Consider the following 26,679-nt stretch of genomic DNA (forward strand, 5'->3'; position numbering starts at 1 on the left):
CAGACAATGCAGCAGTGAGGGTAATCATTATAGTGGATGGTGTATCTGCTTGAGTTGAGAAAGAAATCAAGTTGAACCTCAGGAAAAAGTGGTACGTCTTTAATTAGAAAACAAGCTATAATGCAAAGAAAACAAGTGCCTCTAAAATAAATGGATCCAGTAGGTAATCAGACACTCAAACACTTTTAGTACTGTGGAATGAAAAACAGACACAGTTTTTAATTTACTAGCTCTATTTTTAGACAAATGACCCATTCAACACATGCATACACACATACATATACGTGAATACATTATCACATTATTTCTGTGTTGCATTTCTTTCAAGAAACAAAATCATTGTTTAGGGAGTCATTAAAATGTTTAAATATCTTCCTGCTGCAATTTGATATATTTTATTGAATTTTTTCTTAGGTTTGATAATAAAACATAATAACAAAATAAAAGCAGGCAAACAGCAGGGTGGTTTTCAGAATATTGTTTATCACAGGTAAGAGAAAAGCAAACATAAAGCCCTACAGCTTTTGGTACAACAATACAATTGTGGTGCTACACGGTGGTGTTGTAGTTTTGTAAGGCTTCTTCTCAAGTTGAAGAACAGATTTGTAGTTCCTTGAAGCAGCACTTACCAGTATTTTTACATTAAAATGGATCAAATTATTATGTGTAGTGGGAAAAGAGAATTATCACCAAATCCGCAGTTCCCCTTTAAGCCTCTTTCAGCTCGATGTTTTGGTTACACGGCCCGCAACTTTCCTGTTTTGGTTCACTCTTAAGGCAGCTGCTTTCAGTGAAAAAGCTGTAAAAACCCACTGTACGCAACCTGTTTAGCACCAAACAGAACACAGACACAATTAGAGACTAGCTGGTGAACGCAGTGGAGCATTTAGCAGCTAAAGATCCAGATATTTCCCTCAGGAGTTGGTGGGGAACAAAACAGAGCTAAAAGAAGAGTGAATATTGAGCTTGCATGTGTAAATAAGCAACCTTTTGGTCACCATATTGTATTAAGGTTCCATGATATGTAATATACACAACTGGTCAAAAGTTTGTGGTCACTTAGAAATTTCCATTCCACTCCATTATAGACAGAATACCAGCTGAGATCAGTTGCATTGTTTTTTTAACCAGGGCAGCAGTTTTCAGATTACATTATGTGCTTACATAATTGCAAAAGGGTTCTCCAATGTTTTCTCAGTTAGCCTTTTAAAATGATATCAGATTAGTAAACATAATGAGCATTTGGAACATTGGATGAGTGGTTGCTGATAATGGGCAATGTAGATATTGCATTAAAGATCAGCCACTTCTGTCTACAACAGTCGAGAACCCTTTTGCAATTATGTAAGCACATAATGTAATCTGAAAACTGCTGCCCTGATTAAAAAAACAATGCAACTGATCTCAGCTGGTATTCTGTCTATAATGGAGTGGAATGGAAATTTCTTAGTGACCCCAAACTTTTGACCGGTAGTGTATATGTCTATGTGTTGTGTTTCCTAAGTGGACAAAAAATAGTGAATGCAGCTTTAAGGTTTGTAACCCTTTAGTTGCTGGTAGAAGCCAGGGTTGGGGCAAATTGAGGGCCTTGCCACTTTCACCTGGCTGTATGCATCATCAAACGAAAGCCCCTCCCTCAACATCAAGTAGCCAATGACAACGGAGGAAGAGCGTGATACGCCCGCGTTACAGTGGACCAGCACCACACCGTCCTATGGACAGAGAAAGTGAGTGTGACAGGAAAACAGAGAGGGTAAACATAAGAGAGAACAGGTCTTAATTACAACCTCTACATGTTCAAGTGGAGAGGTTGTCTGAGAGGAAACATTAACTGTCTGGTTAACATAACATCATGTTACCCACATAATGTTGCAATATAACAATATGATTTAGCAATGAATACAGCACAACATAAGCTTTCCAGCACATTTACCAAACAGGTGTTTGCTGGAGTTAATTACATAAAAACATATTTTTCTACTTATCCCCAGTTGTATGGTTTTATCTGCTGCAGGTTTAGAGATATCCATCTCTGTGATTTTTGCTGCTAATACAATGTAGTCTGATTGAATTTTATTTGTTGTGCTTAAAACATTGAAAAGTGATGTTTAAAAAACAACATATAGTTTCAGAAGTTTCAGAGGCTGAAGTCTGAAAACATCAGCATATAAAACCAAAATTATCTTTTTTTGTCTTATTATTATTATTATTCAATTTTGAGGTTGTCTTCTTTCAGACTAGTGGAAAGAAAACATGTATTTTACTGCACTTTTGTCTATTTGTGTCTGTAGATTTCTAATACGTTCACCAAAGGTTAGCATTGCATAATGCCTCATTTGCATATTTATCAAATCTTCAGAAAACTTGTCTTAATGTAAATAATCAACTGGAGAAGTTTCATGGTGATATCTGTTAGGTAAAATATTTCCCACATTCACCTGTAGTCAGTCTTTCCAGAAAAAAAATTTTTTTTGTGATTGTTGCGGGCAAAAATCCTTGATTATGCGGCACGTTTTCTTAAAAAATGCGATGGAATATGCGGGATATTTATGCAATTTTATGCGATGAAATTGCGGGAACTTGCAAAAATTGCAGGAACTTGCAAAAACTGCGGTTTCATCATGGCTTCATCGCGGGGTTTGCAGCTCTTTTCGATGATGTTCACGTCACGTAATTACGTCACTTCATAACGTTCCCATGGCAACAGGGGAAAATGGCTGCTCTTGTGTGAAGTAAACGCAACATTTTTCAACTTTCTGCTAAGATATATGTGACTTTTTTGCAACGAAAATGCGGGGATTATGAAATCATGCAAGCCCCGCATATTTTGTGCGGAAATCGGCAATTTATGCGGTGAAAGTGCGGCATATTTGAAAAAATATGGCCCCCGCATAAATATGTGGACTTTGGCTGATTATGCATTGAATTATGCGATCGCATAATCGCGTTTTTCTGGAGGGACTGCTGTAGTGTCTCCCCAAATGATAAACATGTTCTAATAAATGAGTGTACTGTTCACCGCGTTGAAACTAAATCAGATAAATTGGTAAAATCACAGCTTGAATAATCATTTCACAGCATTTTTGTCATGACTTTCCAACACCTCTGATAGCAGCATTAGACAGAGCATGTAGAGGAAGTTGGAGATGGAATAAAACATTTTTACTTTACTTTACTTTACGTGTGTGTGTGTGTGTGTGTGTGTGTGTGTCAAAATTTGCGATCTGATTAATATTAATGTTGATGTAATTATTTTACTGCCTAGAGTGCCTGGCTGGAAATTAATTTTTGAAATTCCAGCCACATTCTTAGACAATGCGTGCAGGCCCACGGCTCAGAACTGAAGCTCAGCATATTGACACATTTGTCTCTTTTATTCAACATGGAGCCTCCCATCACAGAATAAAGTCTCTTTTCTGGCTGAGATGGCGCAGAACAGAAACTGTAAGCACATTTCTTGACTTTACATGTCAATTAATAGCCACTGAGGAATAGGAGATTTAAATTAGCTTTGGCTACACACACATCATGTGCTTTGGTTGCTGTAATTGACATGTTATCACTGTTATCTGTGCTTTCATTTCAAACTATAACCCAATCAGGCAGTTCCTCTGGGAAACATACACTCAAATGAAGCACATACAGAACACACAGAGAGGCTATAGAAAGAATGACATCAATCTTTAATACGTTTCTATCAATCAAGAAGGTTTCTCTGCTCCTTTACATTATTTGTGCTGGTGTCTGCAGTCACGATAGTTACATTTCAGCTCTCGGCTTCCTCCCTTCAGAAAACAACAACAGAAAACTTCTACAAACTGAAAATTGCCTGTGCAAGATAATCCATCAAAGCGAACACGGAGACTTAATTTGGTTTTCTCAGAGTTTCTTGTTTTGCTGTGATTTCATTGCGCTTGAGTTGAGTGTTTTCATATCAGTGCTCACATCACATTATGTTCTGCTTACGGTCAATCTCCTGACACACACAGGAAGAAATGCTCTGCCTGAAAATAATCCCTTCAAACGTATTACATACAGTACGTGATATGACACAGAGAAAACTAAGTGTAAGCAGAGAAAACGTTGACTTTCATCATTTAATGACCCCAGCGTGGTCTTTTGCTACTTATTCCGACCACCCACCTCGCCTTTGTGCTGAGTTACAGATAACCGACTGCTGTAGATGTATGTAAATGCATCGCAGTGAGGTAGCAGAAAAGCTGTGTGCACACACTGACATGTTAAATTAGCCGGCAGAAATATTAAAGATAATATTAAAAAGATGGCATTTTTAGGCTACATGAGCCTCCTGAGAAAAGCTAGATACAGAAATCAATCAAGAGATTTGATGCATTTTTTAACTTGTAAAACCATGAAACTCTGTGAAACTGTATGTGCGCATCTGTCAGTGATAAAAGATGACTCTTTTAGTAAAGTAGAAGTTGGTTGAGGTACTTGTACTCAGTTATAGTGATAGTCCGATTAATCGGTCGGCCGATTACTCGGGCCGGTTAATGCCATTTGTTGCCTGCGCTCACGTCACAAGGCCAAAAACAAAGCTAGCGCTCCCGCTTGTGTCAATTTCTTTTCTACTGGAAGACGTCACATCAGCGGCACAGTAGCAAGCCTTTAGCCAGTTAAACTAGATTACAAGGGGTCGAAAAACTATTGTATGGGTGTCCCCAGCCCCAACTCCTACCCCCGACCAGTAAAACATTTATCAGATTTGTCATTTGGGATGGTTGTGGAACGGTAAGCGAGTGTAACCGTAAAGCCTTTTAGGGGCCGTGCACATGACAACAAAATGTCTGAAAACATCGTTGTTCCTTTGGAGTTTTCAAAACTATGCTGCAAGTAATGTTTGAATTGATGTTCATTTAAGTTCTGCCATTTTGTGTCTCATTTGTTCTATATTATTAAATTGTTTTATTTTATCAGATGCAAAAAAAACAACAACATGATAGTGGCGTAACTTATCGGAGACCAGCCATATTTAGAGAAGATATCGACATAGGGCATCGAAAAACTGGTACACCACCACTCAGTCATTTATATTCCATGATTCTTTATACTTCTACTCAATTTACTACTAGATTTCAAGCTTTCTACACTACATTTCAGATACTCTACAGATTAAGATTTTAAAACCTATAAAAAAGGGCATAATAAATATAATGTATTTTTGTGCAATTAATTAAAATACCCAACAGCATGTAAAGTAGTGAAAAATGCTTTCATCTCAACAAATGACAACATTAAAATGCTGCTTTTAAAAGAATCAGAATAAAAATGTATTCATCATTATTAAGTATATGAATCCAATAACATAACATATAAACACATAAGACTGATAAAGGCTTTTACTTTTTAGTTTTGTATGTATATTTACCTGAATATTACCTGAATATTGAACCAATTTTTCTGTATTTTGACTTAAAACTAATTTGATTTTGAGAAATACGCTTATTTGCTTTCTTGCAGAGATTTAGATGAGAAGATACTGCTCCCATGTCTGTGCGGTAAATATGAAGCTACCTAACTAGCTAGCTAACTTAGCTTAGCATAAAGACGGGAAACATGTGAAACAGCTAGCCTGCCCTAAGGTAACTAAATCTGCCTATAGCACATCTAAAGCTCACGCCATAATATGTTGTATCTTATACAAAAACTGATGATTTTTCCAAAAGCCATAACCACCTTGAACTCACACATGCACTGACTTCACAGTCTAACCCCCCCAACCCCCGGACTTTCTTCTACTCACCTACTGTGCAATATTTAATATGTAATACTATTGATAATATTGATAATACTGTGCAATTCCATTACTGTGCAATATCTGTATACTGTGCAATATCATTACTCTCATTGTCCAATATCTAATACTTATGATCACCACTATTGGGCAATATTAAAAAAATGTGCAATAACCCACACTGCATATCACACTGTATATAAAACCATACTTATTTTTTCATATGTATATATTAGAGATGTTCCGATACCGATATCGGTATCGGCTCAGATACTGCCTAAAACGCTGGTATCGGTATCGGGAAGTACTGGAGTTTATGCACCGATCCGATACCACGTAATAAAGCCCTAAAGAAAATCTACGTTAAAGTAATTTATTTACGTTCTTTTTCTGTTATTACTGAATGTCAAACTGCAGAATAACAGAAAGTTCTGTGGCGTTAATGTTTCACAAAGAGTTTAACCTGAGCCAGACCGACAACAAAGATAGAAATAATATCACATCCATACAGGGATAGTAGTATACAGTTGTTAAAACATAATAAAATATATGCAAATGCGTATATATATAAATGCAGCACGGTGGCTCAGTGGTTAGCACTTCTGCCTCACAGCAAGAAGGTTCTGGGTTCAAACACCTTTCTGTGTGGAGTTTGCATGTTCTCCCCGTGTTTGCGTGGGTTTCCTCCGGGTGCTCCGGTTTCTTCCCACCATAAAGACATGCATGCTAGGTAATTAGGACTACAGTTGAAAATTAGCCGACTGGCTAACACTGGCGCATTTACAGAAATGTTGATTAATGTGCATTGTCCTAATCAAATAAAAAACTTACAAATATGACACACTGGTATCGGATCGGTACTCGGTATCGGCCGATACGCAAGTTCAGGTATCAGAATCGGTATCAGGAAGCAAAAAACGGTATCGGGCCATCTCTAGTATATATGTATATAGTGTCTCAACTGTGCACCTTACCCCCCCCCCCCCCTTTTTTTTTTTGCACTACTTTTTTTTTTATTCCATGTTGTTATATTTTTTTCTACGTATATGTTGGCACTTGAAAAGGAGTTGCTTTTAATCTCATTGTACATGTGTATAGTGACAATAAAAGGCATTCTATTCTATGTGTAAAAATGACAAATCATAGTTTAACGGGAGGGTTATGTGCCGAAACATTTCAAATATGTCAAACCTTTCTTTATAAAAGTCAAATTTTAAATCAGAGACTCTATTTGTAAAGACGTATTTTACATGAATGTGTGTACGTACCTGTTCTCGGGCCTGATCTATGAAGGAGGTGCATTCCCCGACATATGAAGTGATGTCAGTGTCTGGGAGGTCCAGGATCTGCAGCGTCTTATAAATCAACTGATCTGGGAACAGGTTAGTCACTCCGTAGGCCACATTTAGCACATGAGACACCTGACAGGGAGTAAGAGACATGACACTCCTTGAGCAAACGACCCCTGAGCATTGACTTGTTTTAAAGGCTGTTTCTCGCTTTGGCAAGAGAGATATTCTGTCAGCCATATTGATGACATGACACAACCTGAATGTGACTGAGTGAGAGGTCAGAAAGACAGAGCAAGAAGAGGGTTGGGAGAAAGATTAAAGAGGACAGAGGGGCGAAAAGGAGGGAGAGGGGAGGAGACGGGAAAGAAGACAGATGGCTCCAATTCATTCTGCAGTATCTGTCTCCTCTCACTTAAATTTAGCTTACCTCAGAGGGCTGAATTCTCTCCTCCTCTACATCTGCTTTTGGACTGCATCTAACATCCTTTTTTCCCCCCATAAGTTAAAGGATAAGTCTGGTGATATATGCTACATGCTTCTAATTCTCAACAAATCCCAAAAGACCAAAATCAACAGTAAATGAATCCCATTTACAAGTATTATCTGTGTTTAACGCCTGATATATCTTCTTGCTCTGTGCCATAGAGCTCCATTGTTGCCAAAAAACTATTAAAGACATCAACGAGCCACACTGTTGCACTGGCTGACATGTTCCTTCATTACGAACACACACACTGTAGTTTATAGACCTCAACAGTCGACTCCGGAAGTAAAAATCCCATTGATTTTCTCCATAAGGATTTAGAATATCAGTCATAATGTCTAAACCATCCGAGGTAGACTGACCCCGAGCTATGTGGTTTTGAAATGAAGGTTTCTGCTCCTGTAGAAGCTAGAAGTCCACATGAAATCAACCTTGTTTTAAGAAAAATATGTTTTATTCACGATTTAATGGAGAAAAACTACACTACCCACAATCCTAAGCGTAACAGCAACGTCTCTGATTGGTCCAACGCACTGTTACCATAGAAACGTTGACCGTACCCGCGAAACCGCGAATGGCTAGAGCGAGCTTCTACCATTGAAGTCTATGATAGTTTCTGTACACGGTCTTGTACCTTTGCCTTTTTTGCCGTTTTGAAAATGTTTTTTTGCACCGAATCAAATGTGTTATGCTCACTATTCGTCTCGTAGCTGGTTGGCTTGGTTCCAGACTTAAAACTCCATATACAAGCAATTTTCGAAACGTCAATGAAACGATTGAATGGAGAAAAACACTTCCGGAGACAGAGCCGCAAAAAAATGGGCGGTCACTGTTGAGCTCTATTTTGACTCAATCCCATATACACCGTCCTGCTGCACCAAATGTGTCTTAATCCGCAGCAGAAATTAGTTACCAACAAATGAACTATTTACTGATGTTTGAGTAACTTTTGTTCAAAACTACATTTCCCAGTTGTTTTAGAAAATGACTGAACATTTAAAAAAAAAAAAAAAAAGAGAATTACCACCTTGCGGTTGCATGCCTCCGCCAACCAGTCAGGTTGCAGTTTACATCCATGTCTGTCCAGACTCATTTAACACATGTAGTGAAGACTTTAAGGGATTTATTTAAAGGTATTAAGTGTATTTTTTGGCGAAATGTGGATGCTTCACACACTCACCACAGTTTCAAGGTGGGCACCCAAGATTAGTGTCACCAATTCAGCATTCGACCAAATGTCTCCCCTTCTGTTCCTGAGTTATGGCGTTGAATAATGGCCAGAAAAGCATTTTTTGCAGAACATTATGATGTCACAGTGAAGTTAATCTTTGACCTTTTAGACATAAAATGTATATTGCTTCATATTTTTTTCTTTCCTATTAGACATTTGTGTGAAACGTTGCCATAATTAGCGTGGGAATTCTTGAGTTATGACCAAAAATGTGTTTTTTGAGGTCAAAGTGACCACCAAAACGTAACCACTTCATCTTTAAGACCAAGTGGATGTTTGTGCAAATTTAAAGACATTCCCTTAAGGCGTTCGTGAGATATCCCATTCAAGAGAATAGGACGGACTGACTGGTAGATGTACAAACGGACGTGTCGCCGGCGCAGAGGCATAATAAAACTAGGCCTATATATCTGTGAGCCGTTTTTAAAGCTACATTGTGTAAGAATTTCTCCCATCTAGCGGTGAAATTGTATATGACAACCAACTGAATATTACTTTCTAGCCCTTCCTCCTACGGTGGCCGAACCCGAAATTAGCTCTCTCCATCGTTTACACGCAGCTGTTCTAGCCAATATTAACGTTGGTCTTGTTGCGTTGCCTGTCGCGTTGTCGTTTTAATTCTCTTTTTTGCTTCCCTGGCGAGTAATCTCCCCCTGGCATTCGTCACAGTGCCAATAGGTGTAAGAGGGCGAAATGCGGAGGTATGTCCCTCTTTGGCTAATGTATTTTAAAGATGGAGGCGCTACATGGCGGCCATCATTCGAGCGAGTCGCTCGTATGTATTCTGAATGATTCTGAATGTCAGATTCTACGCTTATGAGAATACTTTGATTAGGCGGAGGAAGTAATTACACATGAATGAGTACATATTTGTGAAAGAACAAAGGGTTTTTTGCAACAACAAAAATTACACAATGTAGCTTTTTTTTTTTTTGATAATTTTTTGGGCATTTTAGGCCTTTATTTATATAGGACAGCTGAAGATATGAAGGGGGAGAGAGAGGGGGAATGACATGCAGCAAAGGGCCGCAGGTCGGAGTTGACCACGCGGCTGCTGCGTCGAGGAGTAAACCTCTATATATATGGACGCACGCTCTACCAAGTGAGCTACCCAGGCACAAAGAGTTACATCTTTAATAGGAGCCGATGCTTGCCTGGGGCTTAGACAGGGAAACACATTGTTGGTTTTGGTCTTTCAATGGGATTGGTTGACAATAAAAATGTAGAATACTGACAGCGCTTTCCTTTAATAAGAACACAGGATGGAACAGACCATATTTCATCACTAAATGAGTGTGTTTACATGCACACTGGTTATGATGAGGCTTTTGGAAAATCCCGGTTATGTGATTATTTATTAATTTATATGCAGGTAGTTTGACAGGGACTATGCTCTTTGATCAACAGAAAAAAAAAAAAAAAAACGAAAAATAAATGTCATCTGTTGTACCTAGCCAGGTGCTAAAAATACAACCTAAAAATAGAATAAAACGGCATACCTTAAAACATGTTAACATAATAAATACTTAAATGTATAGCATATCCAGGTTTTGGGAAACCTGCACATGCTGGCTGGAGTATCCTAAAAGAACTACTGTGAGATATTAACACCTTCAGCATGGTTGATCATTCTCTGCCATGTTCGCAGGTGCGTTCACAAATCGAGTTATGTAGCAATTAGTCAGTGAAGCAAAACATATAATGATTGATGATGTAATTTGGGTCCACCTGCTGAAATAAAAGTCGATTCCTGATTTCGGTAATGCAGATGGTGCAATTTTTTTTGTTGCGCTTTTCATCCCATACTAAACATTTGATAGAGAAGCTAAATGCAGCAGAGTGGTAAATGCAGCAAAGTTTAGGCAGCCAGAAACTCAAACTAAGTTCATCCTCAACTGTTGAGGTAAAATAAAAGAGAGATTTGGCGGATGTGAAGCCGTCAAAAATAAAACTCTGAAACGTGGATGATATTAGAATAATTGATACAGGGAGATAAATAATCAGGTTTCTCTACGTTCCATGTAGACATTATATCCTGGATATAATAAAATCCACTCAAAGAGAGACTCAAAAACGTGATTCTACAGGGCATAGGGTGTAACCGTATTCATTGTACGTTTCCTGTCTTGAATAGAGATTTTATTGCCCGACAATCCTGCTTTTTTATTGCGATACCAGCTAATGTTTATTAAGTGGTCTGCTGGCAAGAACAGATCCTTTTATAAATGATCCTTTGAGCCCACTGTCATAGCTGAGCTTTATTAGCTATCTGTGTGAAACCCTGGTTGGTTTGGTTATTAGGTGGTCAGGGTTTCATCGCTGAAACAGGAAGTGAAGGTATTCGTAATCTCTCCAATCCATCATCCTGAGACTGCACAGGCAGCATTATGCTCGTGGCCGGGAGCAGCCACTGCAGAGAGGAGTAGTCACATTTCTCTGATGTGGAGAAGCCGCGCTGAGACTTACTGTAATCATGTACTCCCTCTGCTGAGCTAAATTGTCACTGCATGAGTCATGAAGCTCCTCTGGCTATTGGCTGGCTGTTGCCGAGCCGCAGGACAGGCATCACACCTACATGGCTGCCTCTGATCTCATGTCACTACACATGCGATCACAACAAGGCAAGGGCATGCCTGCTCTATTGATCCCTCTGTACTGACCTTAAATCTCTGCAGGGTATCAATGTCGTGGGCTGCATCCTGAGAGGCTGAAAAGACAGAAACAGCTTGATGAGAAGACAGAATGGAGGGCATGCCTCTGCTTCCCAAAACTTATTTACTTTAAAAAAAAAATCTTGGGTAGTCCAGATACATGTTGGTGATGATGGTGCCAGAGCGGCTTTCTAGCTTTCACCACAAATTCACTGCTTCTAGCGCCTCATCACCCCAGGCAATACAACAGCTCATGAAATATTCATATTCATGTAACACAAACAGTCAAGTTGTTGCTCTATTGTTCATATATTCTCTGATAAGAGTCCAAGGGGCGCCTTGACCATGATGCTGCTGGTTTTATTAAATCTGTAAACGTCGATTAATCTTTTAAGTCATTTATTAAACAAAAAACTAAACAAAAACTCATTCACTGGTTCCAGCTTCTAAAATGTGAGGATTTGCTATTTTTCTTTGTTTTGTTTTTTGGTTGAACAAAAACAAGTGATCTTAAGATGTCACCCTGGGCTTTGCAAAAAATGTGAAAGCCATTTATTTGACATTTTATACACAACAGCAGCAGCTAAACATATTTTAGACTGAAAAAAGAAAATCTGTATCAGTTTAAGCAGACGCTATGTTTAGATTATTTTTACCGCTTTACCTTGCCGTCAGACAGCCATTTCGACGGTTTTGAAGGGTTAGTTCGGTTAATTATTCACCAAAGTCACACAACAATACAAACAAAATTCCGAATCCGAAATTCCAGACCAGCAACTCCTGTGTTCCGCGAGGTAAAATGATGTAAAATGTTTTTGTCAAAGGAGTCCGGTGGCTTTGAAGAGAGCATAGATAACAGTTTCAGTTCCTCCGTCTGAAAGGGCTGTCTGATGATACGGTAAGGAATTCTAAATAAATTCTCTGTCCACAGTAGGACATAGCTCAGCTTGGGGGCGTGATGACCGCCATCTACTGTAGCTAACACACTGACTATGGAGAAGTAACTCATACAACCACACTTCAAAAAAATCCAAACTCTCCTTTTAATCACAAGACAATCAAGAGATTGACTGATAATGAAAATATTCCCTATTCCTGCAGCCTTATTCCTGATAATATGAAGCAGGGAACAACCAGTGTATTAAAAGAAAGCAATGAGTCCTCACATAAATACAGAGAAAAACAGTCAATTCACTGGTGTGCAACTTCAACAGCAGAAAGCAAATGCTGCAGGATTAAAGCACCTTTATCACTTAGTAAGAAAACATTCAGACAGAAAACCATTTCTGAACAGCTGCAACACCGAGGAGGGAAGATATCAGTCAGCGGAAAGCAACAGCAAAATGGCTTACGGCTACAGAAATAAAAAGACAGGCAAAGGAATCAGATGATTTGTATAGCAGCACTAGGCTATGCTTAGAAGCTGCTGATACAAACATTCAATGTTATCTACAGCTGCAGAAAGGGAAGTTTATGATTTTCATGAAAAGAGTGAGCAATGGTGTTTTCATGACTTCATAACAGCAAGGATGAATTAGAGATGGTCCGATACCATTTTTGATTCCCGGTTCCGATACTTCAACTTGCGTATCGGATGATACCGAGTGCCAATCCGATACCAGTGTGTCATATATTTTATTGTGTTTTAACAGCTGTATACTACTATCCCTGTATGGATGTGATATGATTTCTATCTTTGTTGTACGCCTTGGCTCAGGTTAAACTTTTTGTAAAACATGAATAAACACAAACAAAGAATGCCATAGAATTACCCAGTTTGATAGTCAGTCATAACGGGAAAAGAACAGAAATAAACTACTTTAAAGTACATTTTCTTCGGGGCTAAATTACGTGGTATCAGATCGGGGCATAAACTCCAGTACTTTCCGATACAGATAGCAGTATTTTAGGCAGTATCAGAGGCTTTTCCGATACTGGAATCGGTATTGGAACATTTCTAGTTTGAATGCAGCAGAGGAAGCAGGCCAAAGACTAATGGAGGAAACAAAATGAGACAGACCATACAGCACGCAAACCTAAGTGACTCCTTCAGCTGAGAAACAGCAGGTAATCCAACATGACATCATGACTTCGCGTAAACATACACGCCCACTTTCTTAAGCCAAGTGGCGTGTTATCTGTACGCATTTTGAGCTATCTTCGAGTATGTCTACGCGGATACAGCGGACGTAAACATAGACGCCACTTTCTATAGCCAAGTGGCGTGTTATCACGTAAACATACACGCCACCTTCTAAAGCCAAGTGGCGTGTTATCTGCACACATTTTGAGCGCCGTATACAGTGGACGGGATGGGTTTAGGAAAAGAAGAACTGGTTGGGTTTAGGAAAAGAAGAAAGCGACGGTTGAGTTTAGGAAACGTGACACGCGGGACACGATCCCCGGTCTCCTGGGTAAAAGTCCTGTGTCCACGTCCCCGACCAACCTACTTACGCGGATTTTCACCTTTCCATACTACTCGCTATGGCGTAAATTCACACGCAATTACAAGGTAATGTAAGTCAATGGAGGCCAAACGGCATTGATAAACACGCTAAAAAGCGAGTATGCGTCTTGATAACACGCCAAAATGGCATACGAATTGGCGTGTCATACATACGCCACTTCATGAGATCAGTCTGGGTAATCATTGAAAGAGACAGTTAAAACAGAATGACCGACAGTCTTTTTCAATTTGTCAAATAACTCTTCATGAATAGCAGGACCTGGGTAATTAATTATGTGAAAGAGACATATGGGCAGGAAACAGAATATGATGACAGGGCTTCCTCCAGATTCCCAGGGTGGATACTCTGCAGCAGCTCACTGCCTTCAAAGTAGCAATATTTGCACTCTTTGCAGTAGCCAAGCCACTTTCACATAATGCCAATTGCATGGTGTTGAGAAGTAAATCTAAATCCAGAGCACAGAGTGTCTTTGGAAATAAGCCAGCTCTCCAGCCCATATGCCTCATCAGTGTAGAAGGAAAAGACTTAAACTGACACATCTGTGAAGAGATACAGGGATGCCAGGATTTTTACAGCATTTATAAACACAAGTGTGACATAGGAACCAAATTCAATCTGCTAAACAACAGAGGACAGACCTCAGTCATACTGAGTAGCAAATGGTATTAAAAGTTCTATTTAAATTCTATATTTAGAAACAAAACTATTTTTATAGTATGTTTGCTCGACAAAACTCTGAGAATGGGGCGCCCGGATAGCTCAGTTGGTAGAGCGGGCGCCCATATATAGAGGTCTACTCCTCGACGCAGCGGGCCTGGTTTCGACTCCGACCTGCGGCCCTTTGCTGCATGTCATTCCCCCTCTCTCTCTCCACTTTCATGTCTTCAGCTGTCCTGTCAAATAAAGGCCTAAAAATGCCCAAGAAATAATCTTAAAAAAAAAAAAAAACTCTAAGAATGATCTTCTGCCTCTATCTTTATTTCTCATGTTAGAATTACATATCGTCCTTTTCAAATAAATATATATTATATTATATAAATAAATATGTATATCTATATGTGGTGATTTTTAGATGAGGTATTTAATGTTCTTTTGGTATAGAGAATTCTCCTATATCTTAGGCAGAGAAAACTCATCGAAAAAGTAATTGAATTTTCTTGTACTGTTAAAGAGCTTTCTTGTGATATGCAAAAAGAAAGTTCCTCTGAATAACACCATTTTTAGTTTGCTGTCCTGTTTGATTGTAATCCATGGAACAGAAATACTTCTCACAATGCTTAATATGCTTTCTTGCCAAGAATTAGATGATGAGATCGAGACTACTGTACTCTCATGTTTGTCAAGTAAATATGAAGCTACAGCCAGCCACAGGTTAGCTTAGCACAAAGACAGGAAACAGATGGAAACAGCTAGCCTGGCTCTGGCCAAGAAATAGTCCAGCACATAAGCCCCATGTAAAACCACCTTATTTTTACACGTTGTGTGGATTAAACAAACAAAATATAATGTGTTGTTAAAACTTAACTGTTTCCTGCAGTAGCTTCATATTTAAAGGACAATTCCGGCGCAAAATGAACCTAGGGGTTAATAACAATGTGTACCGAGTCGAACGTCCTCTGGGATCTGTTTTCATGCTAATCGAATGCGTCTCTAGCTTTAAACAAGCTACTGCAAACGTTTGAGCTATGTTACTGGTTACTGGTTGCACAGCGTGTAAACATGAACGCTACTGTCTTTATAATCTATCTTTTTAATAAACTGTCTGTACACTTGCAAAGTTCTCAATGCTTCGGTTTACATGTAGGGACCCTCATTACCTACCATTAACCATCGTTGGAGTGTGGTGCTATTTTGAGCCTTGTTAGTGGTATAAAAATAGCGATTTACCATCTGCCCCGAAAGCTAGCGTTAGCAGCTAACCATCGGTTTGCGGTAGCTTGTTTAAAGCTAGAGACATTCGATTAGCATGAAAACAAATCCCAGAGAACGGTCGACTAGGTACACATATGTTATTAACCCTTAGGTTCATTTTGCGCCGGAATTGTCCTTTAACTAAAAGATATGAGAGAGGTATCAACATTCTCATCTGACTCTCGGCAAGAACGCATTGGACAGTGGCAATATGCTTTATTAGTAATCGTCATTTTCACTGTAAACATGAAGGTCTGTCAATCAGGTTTTTTATTCATTTGTCAGGTCTGTACTCAGGGCTTAATTTGAGCCAGAACACACCAGAACATGTTCCGGCACCTCCGACGTTGGATCCGGAACCTTTTTTATTGGATCTGGCACCTCCTGTGTCACTATGAAAAATTCGCCTAAATGAAAAAAATAAATTACTGTTTGTGTAGTGTTCAATGTTGTTGTCTGTCTTGTTAGTCTTTATTCCCCATTGGAGTTCCACAAAAGTCTTGTGTTTGCATTTTCGATGCATTTTGAGGTGAATTTTCAGGGTAAGACGGAGTGGGGAGAGGGACGGAGGGGGGGGAGGCACTTCAACAGCGCGGCGCTGCACTTCAAGTGACACAAGCGCTTGTACTGGTTGAGATTGCTGTTATAGCCTCGTTTCACTCAGGGGAAAAATGTCAAAAAGACAACAAAGTTTGCTTAACTTTTTCAAGTACGCTGGCCAGTCGGATCCCAAACAAGCAAAAAACGTTTCTGCTGATCAAGAATGTGGAGACCACGGTGGGTTTTTTGGTTAATTTAATAGTCCGATGGATAATTGCTGCTTGTGAAAACGATTGTTGCAGTGTATTTTATTTTTTTTTACATTTCGCACCAGTGACAGTGCATGTTCTGAAATAAAAATAAACATTGCCCTAATGTACACACAGCGTTGTTTAGGTTTTTTTCCAAGGGGGTAAGCTTCTCCTCGAACCGCAAACCTCCTATGGCGCCATTTTAATGCTACAAACCCATCACCCCCCGTTAGCATTCCATTGACTGCCATTCATTTTGGCGCCACTTTGACAGAGAATAACTTTACATCTGAAGAGTTTAAAGACTCTATTTGTCCGTTGTTTATTTCTAAAGAAACACGACAATGTATAAAAGGCTCCATTACCTTGTACCTCACGTTATGGCTCCGTAGCAGACGTTTTTGTAAAAATAGGCTAACGATTGTGTCATGACCACACGACTTACTGTCGCACAGTAGAGAAATTACCGTATAGTACAGGAGAAGCTCGCAGGCAGTTTCGTCTTACATTAGCTGTTTAAGTGTAATTACTAATGTTAACTAGCATTTTAGTTAGCAATAATTAGCCTGTGCCTATGTTATCTCCTTAAATATACCTATGCTCTCCGTCTCTGCAAGATTGGGAATGATTGAGATTTCTCTTGGCACAGCTACCAGAAGACTTACAACTTTCAGACAGGTTGCTCACGTCACATTTACGTCTTCGAGCTCAGTTGGAGGCTGCCCAGTAACCCTAGCCATCACCAGAAAAGTGCTTCTAATATCCTTCACTGGTCTCCGCCCAGAGCAACGGGATCTGTTGGTCCATTCTTATATACTGTCTATGGTTTTTTTAGTCAGCTAAGCTACGTAGGCAGTGTCATTTTTTTTTGTTCCGTTACCTCCAACACCCGTTTTGAGTTGCCGGATCCACCCCCCCTCTGCGCTCCGGGACCTCCCACTTTACAAATTAAGCACTGTCTGTACTGTAAGCTTATCCGGAGTGGTCATATTTATAAACATGACGAGGTAATAATCATCATTGGCATTTACCAAAGGATGTCAGTATAATTATGAATATTAGAGACACTGAAATCATAGCGCTAGAGAGAGCCGAGGGTGCACAAAGTAGACAGAGAGGAAATCACCTCCAGTCTCACAGGGCACAAACACTAATGTGACAACTGTGAGAAGAGCATCGCAGACAAAAGGCTGCCTGTCAAGTGGAATGACAGCCTCAAATGGGCTTTGAGGAACGGAAAAAAAACAAGCTAATTAAAAAGTGTCTCTATTGTCCCACCGTCGGAGGATCACGATGACAAAGAGGCATTTTTAGTATTGGAGAAAACCTGTCAAACGTTGAAAAAGGTGTTTTACTTTAAACCTGTCAAAGACCTGCTGCTGTGTAAGGGCCCTGACACACCAACCAGACGGGCCGACCGTCGGCAGAAAAGGCAGTCGAACTGATCAGGCCAAAAAATGCCTCACAACACACTGAGGCGACGCCGACTTGAGCGTACGCTCTGCGCGTGCGAAACGTAATACGTCTCCATAGCAGCAGGCGGCGCTGCTCTGTATTGTTTCCATTAACAGTCTGATTATTTCCCAGAAAATGAAAACCGGCAGCTGATTGGACGAACGTGTCACGTGGTTCTTTTTTCTCCGGAAATTCACAGCCAGACTGTCATGGCGGCTTGTTCAGAATACGATCTCATATTGTACTAAAATAGTTCACCGAAACGTGTTTCTGAAAACATTTTAAGTGAGAAATAGGCCGTGCAGTTGCTGAATCTGTCTTCATTTCAGATTGACAAAGGTCAGTTTAAAAGATTTTCGTCAGATTTTGAGCGGATCCGCTCCCCATTTCCGGGTGAGTCCCGACTGCCCTGTCTCCGACTGAACATGTTGGGTCGGCCCAAATGAAGGCCGACGGCTCCTCGGACGGCCGACGGCACGGGACACACCGAACAGACTCGAGTCACGGACCTCGCCAGACGGCCCGACGGACGATTATCGGCCTGGTGTGTCTTCTCTCTAAGGTGTCATAACAGAGAAATTAACAGTTTAATTAGGGCTGCTCCATTATGGAGAAATCATAATCACAATTATTTTGGTCAATATTCAAATCACGATTGTTTAACACGGTTACTCATTGACACAAAACAAATCAATAGTGAAAACACCTTGAACTGTGACATTTCTTTTGCTGTTGAACCTTTTGAATTCCCCTTCAGATCACAAGACAGATACGAGTTTTCCTGCAAAATGTAATGTGCAAAATAATCATGTTTCTCGATGACATTGATCGATTAGTTGCACAGCCCTAAGTTTGATGCTTTTAGCAGTGACCCGCTGTGTAGGAAAGAGTCACCTCTACTGGGCCTAACAGATGTAATATTGTATTGATCTGTGCTAAGATATTCTCTCTCTGAGTCTCTCCTGTGCTGAGGTCAAAGCCCAGCATCAGCTACAGAAGTGAACAGCACCCCAGAGCTGTGAGGGGATTCAATGTGAGGCTCAAGGACACTTCGGCAGGACGGACATATGATGACCCGTGAGGGTGTCAACGCGTGTCCTTCACCGTGCTCCCTAATGTCAAAATTAGGGGGGGTTTAGGGGTCCTCGGCCAGAAAAATACTTTGGATTTGAATCCCATTTCTTGCATTTCTCATAGATTTATAGGGAAAAAGAAAGAATAGTACTAAACTATAACAACAAATAAGGTCTTACCTTCTTTATTGTTAAAATAGGGGCCAATCACAGAGAAACTAATTCAAAAGTGGGGAGGGACACAAACGGGATTTTGAAAAGTGGGGGGGGGGGGGACATGTCTCCCCTGTCCACAGTGGAATTTATGCCCTAGGTAGTAGCAGTGGTGGCAGGTGTTTTAATAATAGCAGTAGTAGTGCAATTAGCACTTAGTAGTAAGCAACTAAGTAAAGGCAGGGTTGGTTATATTGAAAAGCTAGCAAGATTGGGTCAAAACTAGTCTATATCCACGACGTTCCACTTCTGGGATTGCTCCGGTGCTGCAGAAAATTCCGCTGAATGCATGTCTTTTCGCCAATGTCTGGTACCTTCCGCTTTCTTTGTGTTGGAATTTTAAATTTGGTGGATTTATGAGGACTTTTGTTGACTCTGCAGGGTAAATCCAGACAGCTAGCTAGACTATCTGTCCAATCTGAGTTTTCTCTCGCACGACTATTTTGCAGCGGCTCTGTGCGGAGTTTAGCACCGCCCATCACGATTCTGATTGTCAGACCCTCCTTCAGCGGGCTTTGGAGGAGGGTCTGGCAAAGCGAGACTATAGGGTAGAGTACACGCAGCTGGGCAAGGAGGCATTTCATTGGTTCTTTCCAAGCGGACCGCGAGGCAGTGATTGGTGGGCGTTTTTACAGGATTACAGCAGCTACAGATGATGGATCTTTTTCACTCATTTTCAGAAACCGTAAGTTATTTATTGCTGTCGGGGTGTAAAGACCATGTCAAACAATATATAAAAAAGTGAATACTGGAATAGTTACCAACCTTGCCTTTAAGTAGTAAGTTTAGCAGCATCAGCAGCAGTAGCCTAGTAGTAGCTAGCTCAGCTACTTGTACTAAGTTAGTGCAGTAGGTGGCAGTAGCAGATAGTAACAATAGTATTAAGAAGTATTAATGGTTTTGTGTTACCCAGCAGTAGGAAGGGTCTAACGACACCAACTTGAAGGTCCAGACTTTTATCTTCTACAAATCCGCATCCACCTTCCTCTTCCAGCTCTTCAACCTGCTCATCTCCCTCTCCTCCATCACCCCTCCTCTCCAGAAGCCTCCTGTCTGTCACCGTGGTAACACACGTGCACTGTTTCTTCAGACGGTTTTTGGAGAAGCCCTGGATCTCCTGAGCCAGCGAATGCATCACGCCGGGGTTTACAGGACTCAGCTGAAACTAAACAAAGACTTTTAGATGAAGGTCTGTGTGAATCCAGTCACAGTTGAGATAAACAACCACAAAAACATACCACATCAGTTCTCTTTTTCAGTGCAACAGTCATTTCTAATTTTATACTTTCCCCACGCGGGTTTCTTTTTAACTATGTCAGTCGATTTACAGTATTTTACAGTTTTATGAAAGCCTAAAAGCTGAACAAAAGTGTGTAGGTATTTAGTGCATTTACACTCAACAGATAACCTATGTGCAGAATGTAAAATCTTGAATTGAAAAGTGTGCAGAGCATGACTTATTCTTGACAAAATCACGGAGCTTTATTCGTTTTAGTTTTCCTGCTTCGTGCACCCACCTGGTGTGTTCAATTCTATCAAAATCCCGCAAAGAGTCAGGTCATCCCCGCTTTAAGCATAGATATATCATTATTACAGCCACAGTAATATAATACAGGATAAAAACGTGTGAGAAACACAGCTAGAGTAGCAGCAATGAAGGCTTTCACATAGCTGACAGCTGACTCGGAAGCTGCGTCAACAATGTGATGCGTTCGGGTGTTCACAATAAAGTAGTTTATTATATGGGTTCACTAGGACCTGTTCTGATAATGCTGTAAATTTCTGTTTATTTATTAACAAATCTATCTATCTATCTATCTATCTATCTATCTATCTATCTATCTATCATTTAGACCAGCGGTTCTTAAACTTTTTTCAATAATGTACCCCCTTTGATATTAGATTAGATAGACTTTATTGATCCCAAATTGAGAAATGTCAGTGCTACAGCAGCAACATATAAGACACACAGCACATAAACAGAATATAGAAGAAATAATAAATATGATAGAATACATGAACTATTCAAAATAAAGATAAAAAAAAATACAAAGGAAAGAATGTGCAAACGTATATACAAGTGGCGAATAAAAATGTACAACCTACTTAAATAGTACTTACTATAGTAACCTATGTTTGTGCAAGTTGCACTTAGTGCAATATTGTGATATATATATATTTATATAGCTAGGCATTTTGTGAAAAAATGTTTGTGCTGGTCAAGGGGTACATGGATAAAAATATATTTCAAAGGGGGTACATTACTGAGAGAAGTTGAGAGAACCACTGAATTAAGCATATCAGGCTCTGAAGTATACTATTAACGAGGATCCACTGAACGCAGCAGAAGCCAGCCTCGTTGTGAAAACCAGGACAACTCCTCATCCCTGTAACCGAAAATAAAAAAAAAGGCAGGGAGACGGAGGGGTGGAGTACAGGAAGCTGCTGTCCCCGAATATCTGAACATGGGCGAAATCTAACAACGGCATAAATCACAGCTTCTTTCTTTCTTCCTTTTACGAGCCAGAGGCTGCGGAGATTTGTGATATTTTTTCTGGAAAATTTTACCGAAACAGTGAGAAGATGTCTCGGGGTGTGATCCAGCCCAGCCAGCAAAAGCTGGCAGAAAAGCTCACCATCCTCAACGACCGAGGCATCGGGATGTTGACCCGTGTTTACAATATCAAAAAGGTTCGCACACACATACACACACACAGTTATATCCTCATTAACCACATATAATTTTTAATATATTCATTAACGTTATATGGACATTATTTGCACCTGCACCCCCACACGAGTGTCACTATTAACGTTGGAGACAGTATGAATGCTTGATTAGCTAGCCCTGACTGTTGCTTTATGGTTAATGCTAGCTAGATTAATGTAATATTAACGTTACCCCTGGTATTTTATATATTAGCCACTGTTAATAATGTCCATTTTAAACGGGTAAATATGTAGCTACCTGTGTTATCCTAAATGTGTCCCCTTAGCATCCCTGGAAACAAGCACTGCTAGCCACAAGCTGTCGCGTTAGCTTGCGGTAAAGTGGCCCATTTGTTTTACGATGTAAACGGATTTTCAGTTGGATTAAGGACACATGTAGACTTATTGTTAACAGTATAGTAAATGTCTGTCAATTAAAATCCAACTGAAACTGTGAAAGTAAGCTCCCTGAAGTGAAATCGGCAAAGCTTGAGGCCTGCAGTAGCGTTAATAGCTAGCTAACGTCTGCTGGTAATGGCGGCGTCTGCTGGCTAAGCTAACCACCGCTAAGCTGGCAGTCGGGCGTCGTCTCTGCTCCACCAAAAGCCAAGACACGAAGCACACCAAACACGGCCGCAGTCCGATGCTAATCCAGTTGTATATAACTTAGTGTTTTTTCTTCTTCACCAAAGCTGGCAGCCAACGTTAGCTACATTTAGCTTGCTGACTAAATTGTAAGAAAATAAAGCAAAAGTAACAAGCAAGTCTTCTTATTGTCGTTTAATAATGGAAGCCCATTTCCACCAATGTGATGAAAAAAATATCCTTTAAGTAAGAAAGTAAGAAACTTTATCAAAAATAATGGGAAGTTTTCTCACAATATACTAAGTCATTATTTTGAGATACTATTTTGTAAAAGTTTTCATTATTTTGAGGTTCTAAGTTATTTTTTAAGTCATTTTGAGATATGCTAACTCATTATTTTGAGATACTAAGTCATATTTTATATACTAAGTAATTTAAGTTAAAATAATGACTTGAGAGAGTTTGTCATTATTTTGAGATACTTTCTCATTATTTTGAGAAAGGTTCACATTATGATGACTTACAGGATCTTATTTTCACAACATTGGCAGAAATGGGCTTCCATAGTTATTTGATTAATCATTAACATAGCTATATATATTATTTAAAAAAAAACAAAAAAAAAAACAGAAGGGCAAGCAGCTCTTTTTCTTTGTGCGCCCTAGCTTTATCTAGCAGGTGTTTTACTCACTTCATGTGGAAAACATGATGGACTTGTCAGGTCATTAGTGAATTGGCCGACTGCAGCTTAATACTAGACCAATTTCAAAGATTATTGTTCCCATCAGTCACTTGGACACAAAAACATAGGAAAATAGGGTCCAGGTTGAAAAAAAAAACAAAAAACTTTAATGGATAAACTAATTGTTTCAGCACACAAATATAGCATTTTATATTTGAAGCCCCTCTCAGTGACATTAACATAACATCTACTGCACTACATTAATATAAAAAATATAACATGTATTTAATGTTACTGACTTTTAACTGTGTTGCTCAAGAATTACACCAATTGTGTGTGTGTGTGTGTGAGTGGGAGGGAAAGAGTAGCGGGTCTGTTTGTATGGGACGAGCCTTTGTGCCTGGGTATGTATGATGAATAAAAAAAAGACGGAGAGAGAGAAAGAGGTCAGTCATATCTTAACAAAGTTTTAGTTTAGAGTAGAAGTTAAACTGTCTGAAAGCCTATACTGTTTCCTATTTATTGCCATTTGAGTGGTCTTATACTGTTCAGCAGTTATTTCCAAAGTATGTAGTGTGAAAATGATGTTGGTTTATTTATCACCAGATAATTTGATTCTCAACTCAAATGTGAGATAACTTGTATCAGCAGAAAACACCATAGTAAAATGTTTTAATTTTTACTTTACATGGTGAACAAATCTGTTTTTATTCACTATGGAAGTTAGAAGACAGTATGAGCCGTCAGACACAATCACTGAGATTTTTGCTGCCGATTACTCTTCTTAGTACGCCCTTCCTTTCCTTCCTTCCTCCTTCCTTCCTTTTTCTTTCTGTCTGTCCCATCATCTTCATATCTATCCTGATCTGCCTCACCATAAGGCTTCCGAAAACATCCACCATGAAATGCTGTTCATGTGTTGTTTTTTTTTAATGTGTTTTTTTTTTTACCTTGTGATATTAGCATCCAATAACAACTGCATCCCAAAAGTAGAAATGAAAGAACCGGGACAGTAATCTGTGATACAATCAGTGGGCGGATTCTGTCCCCCTCAGTAGCAATTTGTAGACAAGTTTAATCTTTTTATTTCTGAAATTCCAACAGAAATTCCCCCAAGGTTGTCTCTTATTTATCATCAGTGGAGTAACTTAATTATGTTTCTTGATGAAAACACAGGTGACAGACTTGGTTGTCTTGTTTCTACCTTTGGGAGAGAGCAATTCATGCTCACTAATGGTAATATTATCATCTGAAATCACAGCAATGTTCGTTTCCATTTTTAAACATATTAACTCATTACGCACACCATTGACTAGCTGCAGGAAACCTTACAATCTTTTCCTAAAAGTTTCTGTAACAGTCCCCTCAAATAATCTTGGCTGAGTGGCATTCAGGTTTTTGTTTGCTGTGCTTATCTTTTTGCCAGTGGACCTTCTAACATCATATTTTGTCTTGCACACAGCGCTTACAGGGTATTTATTTTCCTTAAAGGAACACGTCAACTTATTGGGACTTTAGCTTATTCACCGTAACCCCCAGAGTAAGACAAGTCCATACATACCCTTCTCGTGTCCATGCGTGTTGTAACTCTGTCTGACGGTTCCACCGGTAGCTTAGCCTAGCACAGATCCTGCAGGTAACTGGTTCCAACTAGCCTACAGCTACCGGTGGAACCGTCAGACAGAGTTACAACACGCACGGACACGAGAAGGGTATGTATGGACTTGTCTTAGTCTGGGGGTTACGGTGAATAAGCTAAAGTCCCAATAAGTCGGCGTGTTCCTTTAACCTTGCTTACACCCCCTGTAATCCCCATAGTCTGCTAAGCTAGTGTGCAGTTAGTTAAAAATATACGTTTTCAAATGCATCAAGACTACAGTAAAACAAAAACTGCCCCTGTGTGCAAGGAGTAAACTTAACACACAGTGAAATCTTTTTAGCAGCTAGGCTAAATGCTCTTCATCTACCAGCAACACAATCTACTGTAGCTGGATCAACAGAATGGACCCACAACACGAGAACCCCTGTAAATTATAAAGCAGTTTGGTGTAAAGGCCCTGCTAAGCTGGACTTTTGCTTAGTTTTGTCAGTTTTCAATGATTTCAAAAGTACCATTTTTAAGTGAATGACAAAATCCCATCTGATACAGTTTTGAAGTGAATTTTAGAATTTCAAATACATTTGATCTTAGCTATAATAATTGTATTTGGCTTGCGTATAGGGTGAATTACCAGTCAGTTAATATAGCCTAACAAAGATTTCATTCCTTTTGCTGGACACACTCAGCAGGTGTTTTTGAAGAGGACATGGCCTTTTCCCTCTCTCTATGTCCGACCAGCTCAGTCTCTACAATACTGATAGTTTTGTTTTTCAGTGATGCAGTGGTGTGTGTGAGATCAGGACTTTCTTCTTCTACTGGCTGCGTGGTGCCAACATTTCCTACTGCTTCATGCTGCTCATTTACAGCAGCTGTTTTCTGATCAACAAAATCTCTCTCTCTCTTTTTGTTGGCCAGAATACACTGGAAAGGGTAGCCTGGCAACAGGCGTACCTATGGTGGCTCCGAGGGGACAGTAGCTGCAGCCACACATGAGTAATTACCCACTGGGAAAAAGAATTACAGGTTGACATTTAATGAAGAGCACCCTTAATCGCTAGGGGCATTTTTACCCCTCATTCTTAATTTCAAGGGCATTTTATGAGCTGTTAAGGGCAAATTGCCCAAGACCTCCATCCATTTCTCAAGGTCTGAATGGCATGTTCCCCTGGGAAAAGTGCAGTTCAAACTAAATTGTATCAGACTGTTGGCACATTTAATATTTGTATTTATTCGATTTGATTTGAAGAGGCAAAACTCAGTTGGAGTGGCCTGTGCATTCATCCCAGACAGAAAGGGGTCAAATGTGTAATTATTCCGAATCTGACAAATTGCGTTCAGAAGACCTTTTGTGGGTAAAATATGACTGGATTGTTAATAACTCGCCCATTTTTGTCTCGCTGTCTTGTTTTCCTTAACTGTTCTTGTTCCTCCTTTTCTTCTGCTTCCGAAGAAGAAACTCAACAGATAAGAAAACGGGCCGATCAACAATGTGCAGTTAATCATGCATTTTAAGTTAAAGGAGCACGCCGACTTATTGGGACTTTAGCTTATTCAGCATATCCCGCAGAGTTAGATAAGTCCATACATACCCTTCTCATCTCCGTGCGTGTCGTAACTCTGTTTGACGCACCCACCGCTAGCCTAGCTTAGCACAGATCCTGGAGGTAACCAAGGCGAACTCTCTGCTCCTCACCACGGGGCTTCTCAGGTGCTGCAAGCATATCACTCCGCCCAAGTAGCAGTGCTTCGCCTTTCTGAGAATATAGTTCCCAGTTTATA

The 26,679-nt window shown here is 39.8% G+C and overlaps 2 protein-coding genes across 9 annotated transcripts in view; one reads left to right on the forward strand and one right to left on the reverse strand.

Moving 5' to 3' along the window:
* Positions 1-83: 83 nt before the first annotated feature.
* On the reverse strand, positions 84-22,612 carry LOC116061613 (dual specificity protein phosphatase 19-like). Of its 3 annotated transcripts, none has more exons than XR_004895174.1 (6): positions 22,293-22,612; positions 20,234-20,483; positions 11,423-11,469; positions 7,024-7,176; positions 1,479-1,712; positions 84-1,032 (listed from the first exon to the last, which is right to left on the reverse strand). XR_004895174.1 is itself a non-coding variant. In XM_035992084.1 (6 exons), the coding sequence occupies exons 2-5, from the start codon at positions 20,457-20,459 to the stop codon at positions 1,530-1,532; spliced, it is 609 nt and encodes a 202-aa protein (XP_035847977.1). In that variant the 5' UTR covers positions 20,460-20,483; positions 20,842-21,032; the 3' UTR covers positions 84-981; positions 1,483-1,529. The 3 variants fall into 3 exon arrangements, 1 of the variants encoding a protein (XP_035847977.1); XR_004895173.1 differs by lacking the exon at positions 22,293-22,612 and adding an exon at positions 20,842-21,032; XM_035992084.1 differs by lacking the exon at positions 22,293-22,612 and adding an exon at positions 20,842-21,032 and having other exon boundaries at positions 84-981; positions 1,483-1,712.
* The window catches only part of nckap1 (NCK-associated protein 1), a 50,518-nt gene continuing 45,528 nt past the window's right edge, over positions 21,690-26,679 (forward strand). For 5 of the 6 annotated variants that reach the window (XM_035992073.1, XM_035992074.1, XM_031315903.2 and 2 more), the window contains exon 1: positions 21,690-22,015. In XM_035992073.1, the coding sequence (XP_035847966.1) occupies positions 21,908-22,015 (108 nt within the window). In that variant the 5' untranslated portion in view covers positions 21,690-21,907. The remainder of the gene's footprint in view (positions 22,016-26,679) is intronic. The other variant, XM_035992077.1, reaches the window with a different exon arrangement.

This window comes from Sander lucioperca, chromosome 15, assembly GCF_008315115.2.
Source record: "Sander lucioperca isolate FBNREF2018 chromosome 15, SLUC_FBN_1.2, whole genome shotgun sequence".
NCBI classification, from domain to species: Eukaryota; Metazoa; Chordata; class Actinopteri; order Perciformes; family Percidae; genus Sander; species Sander lucioperca.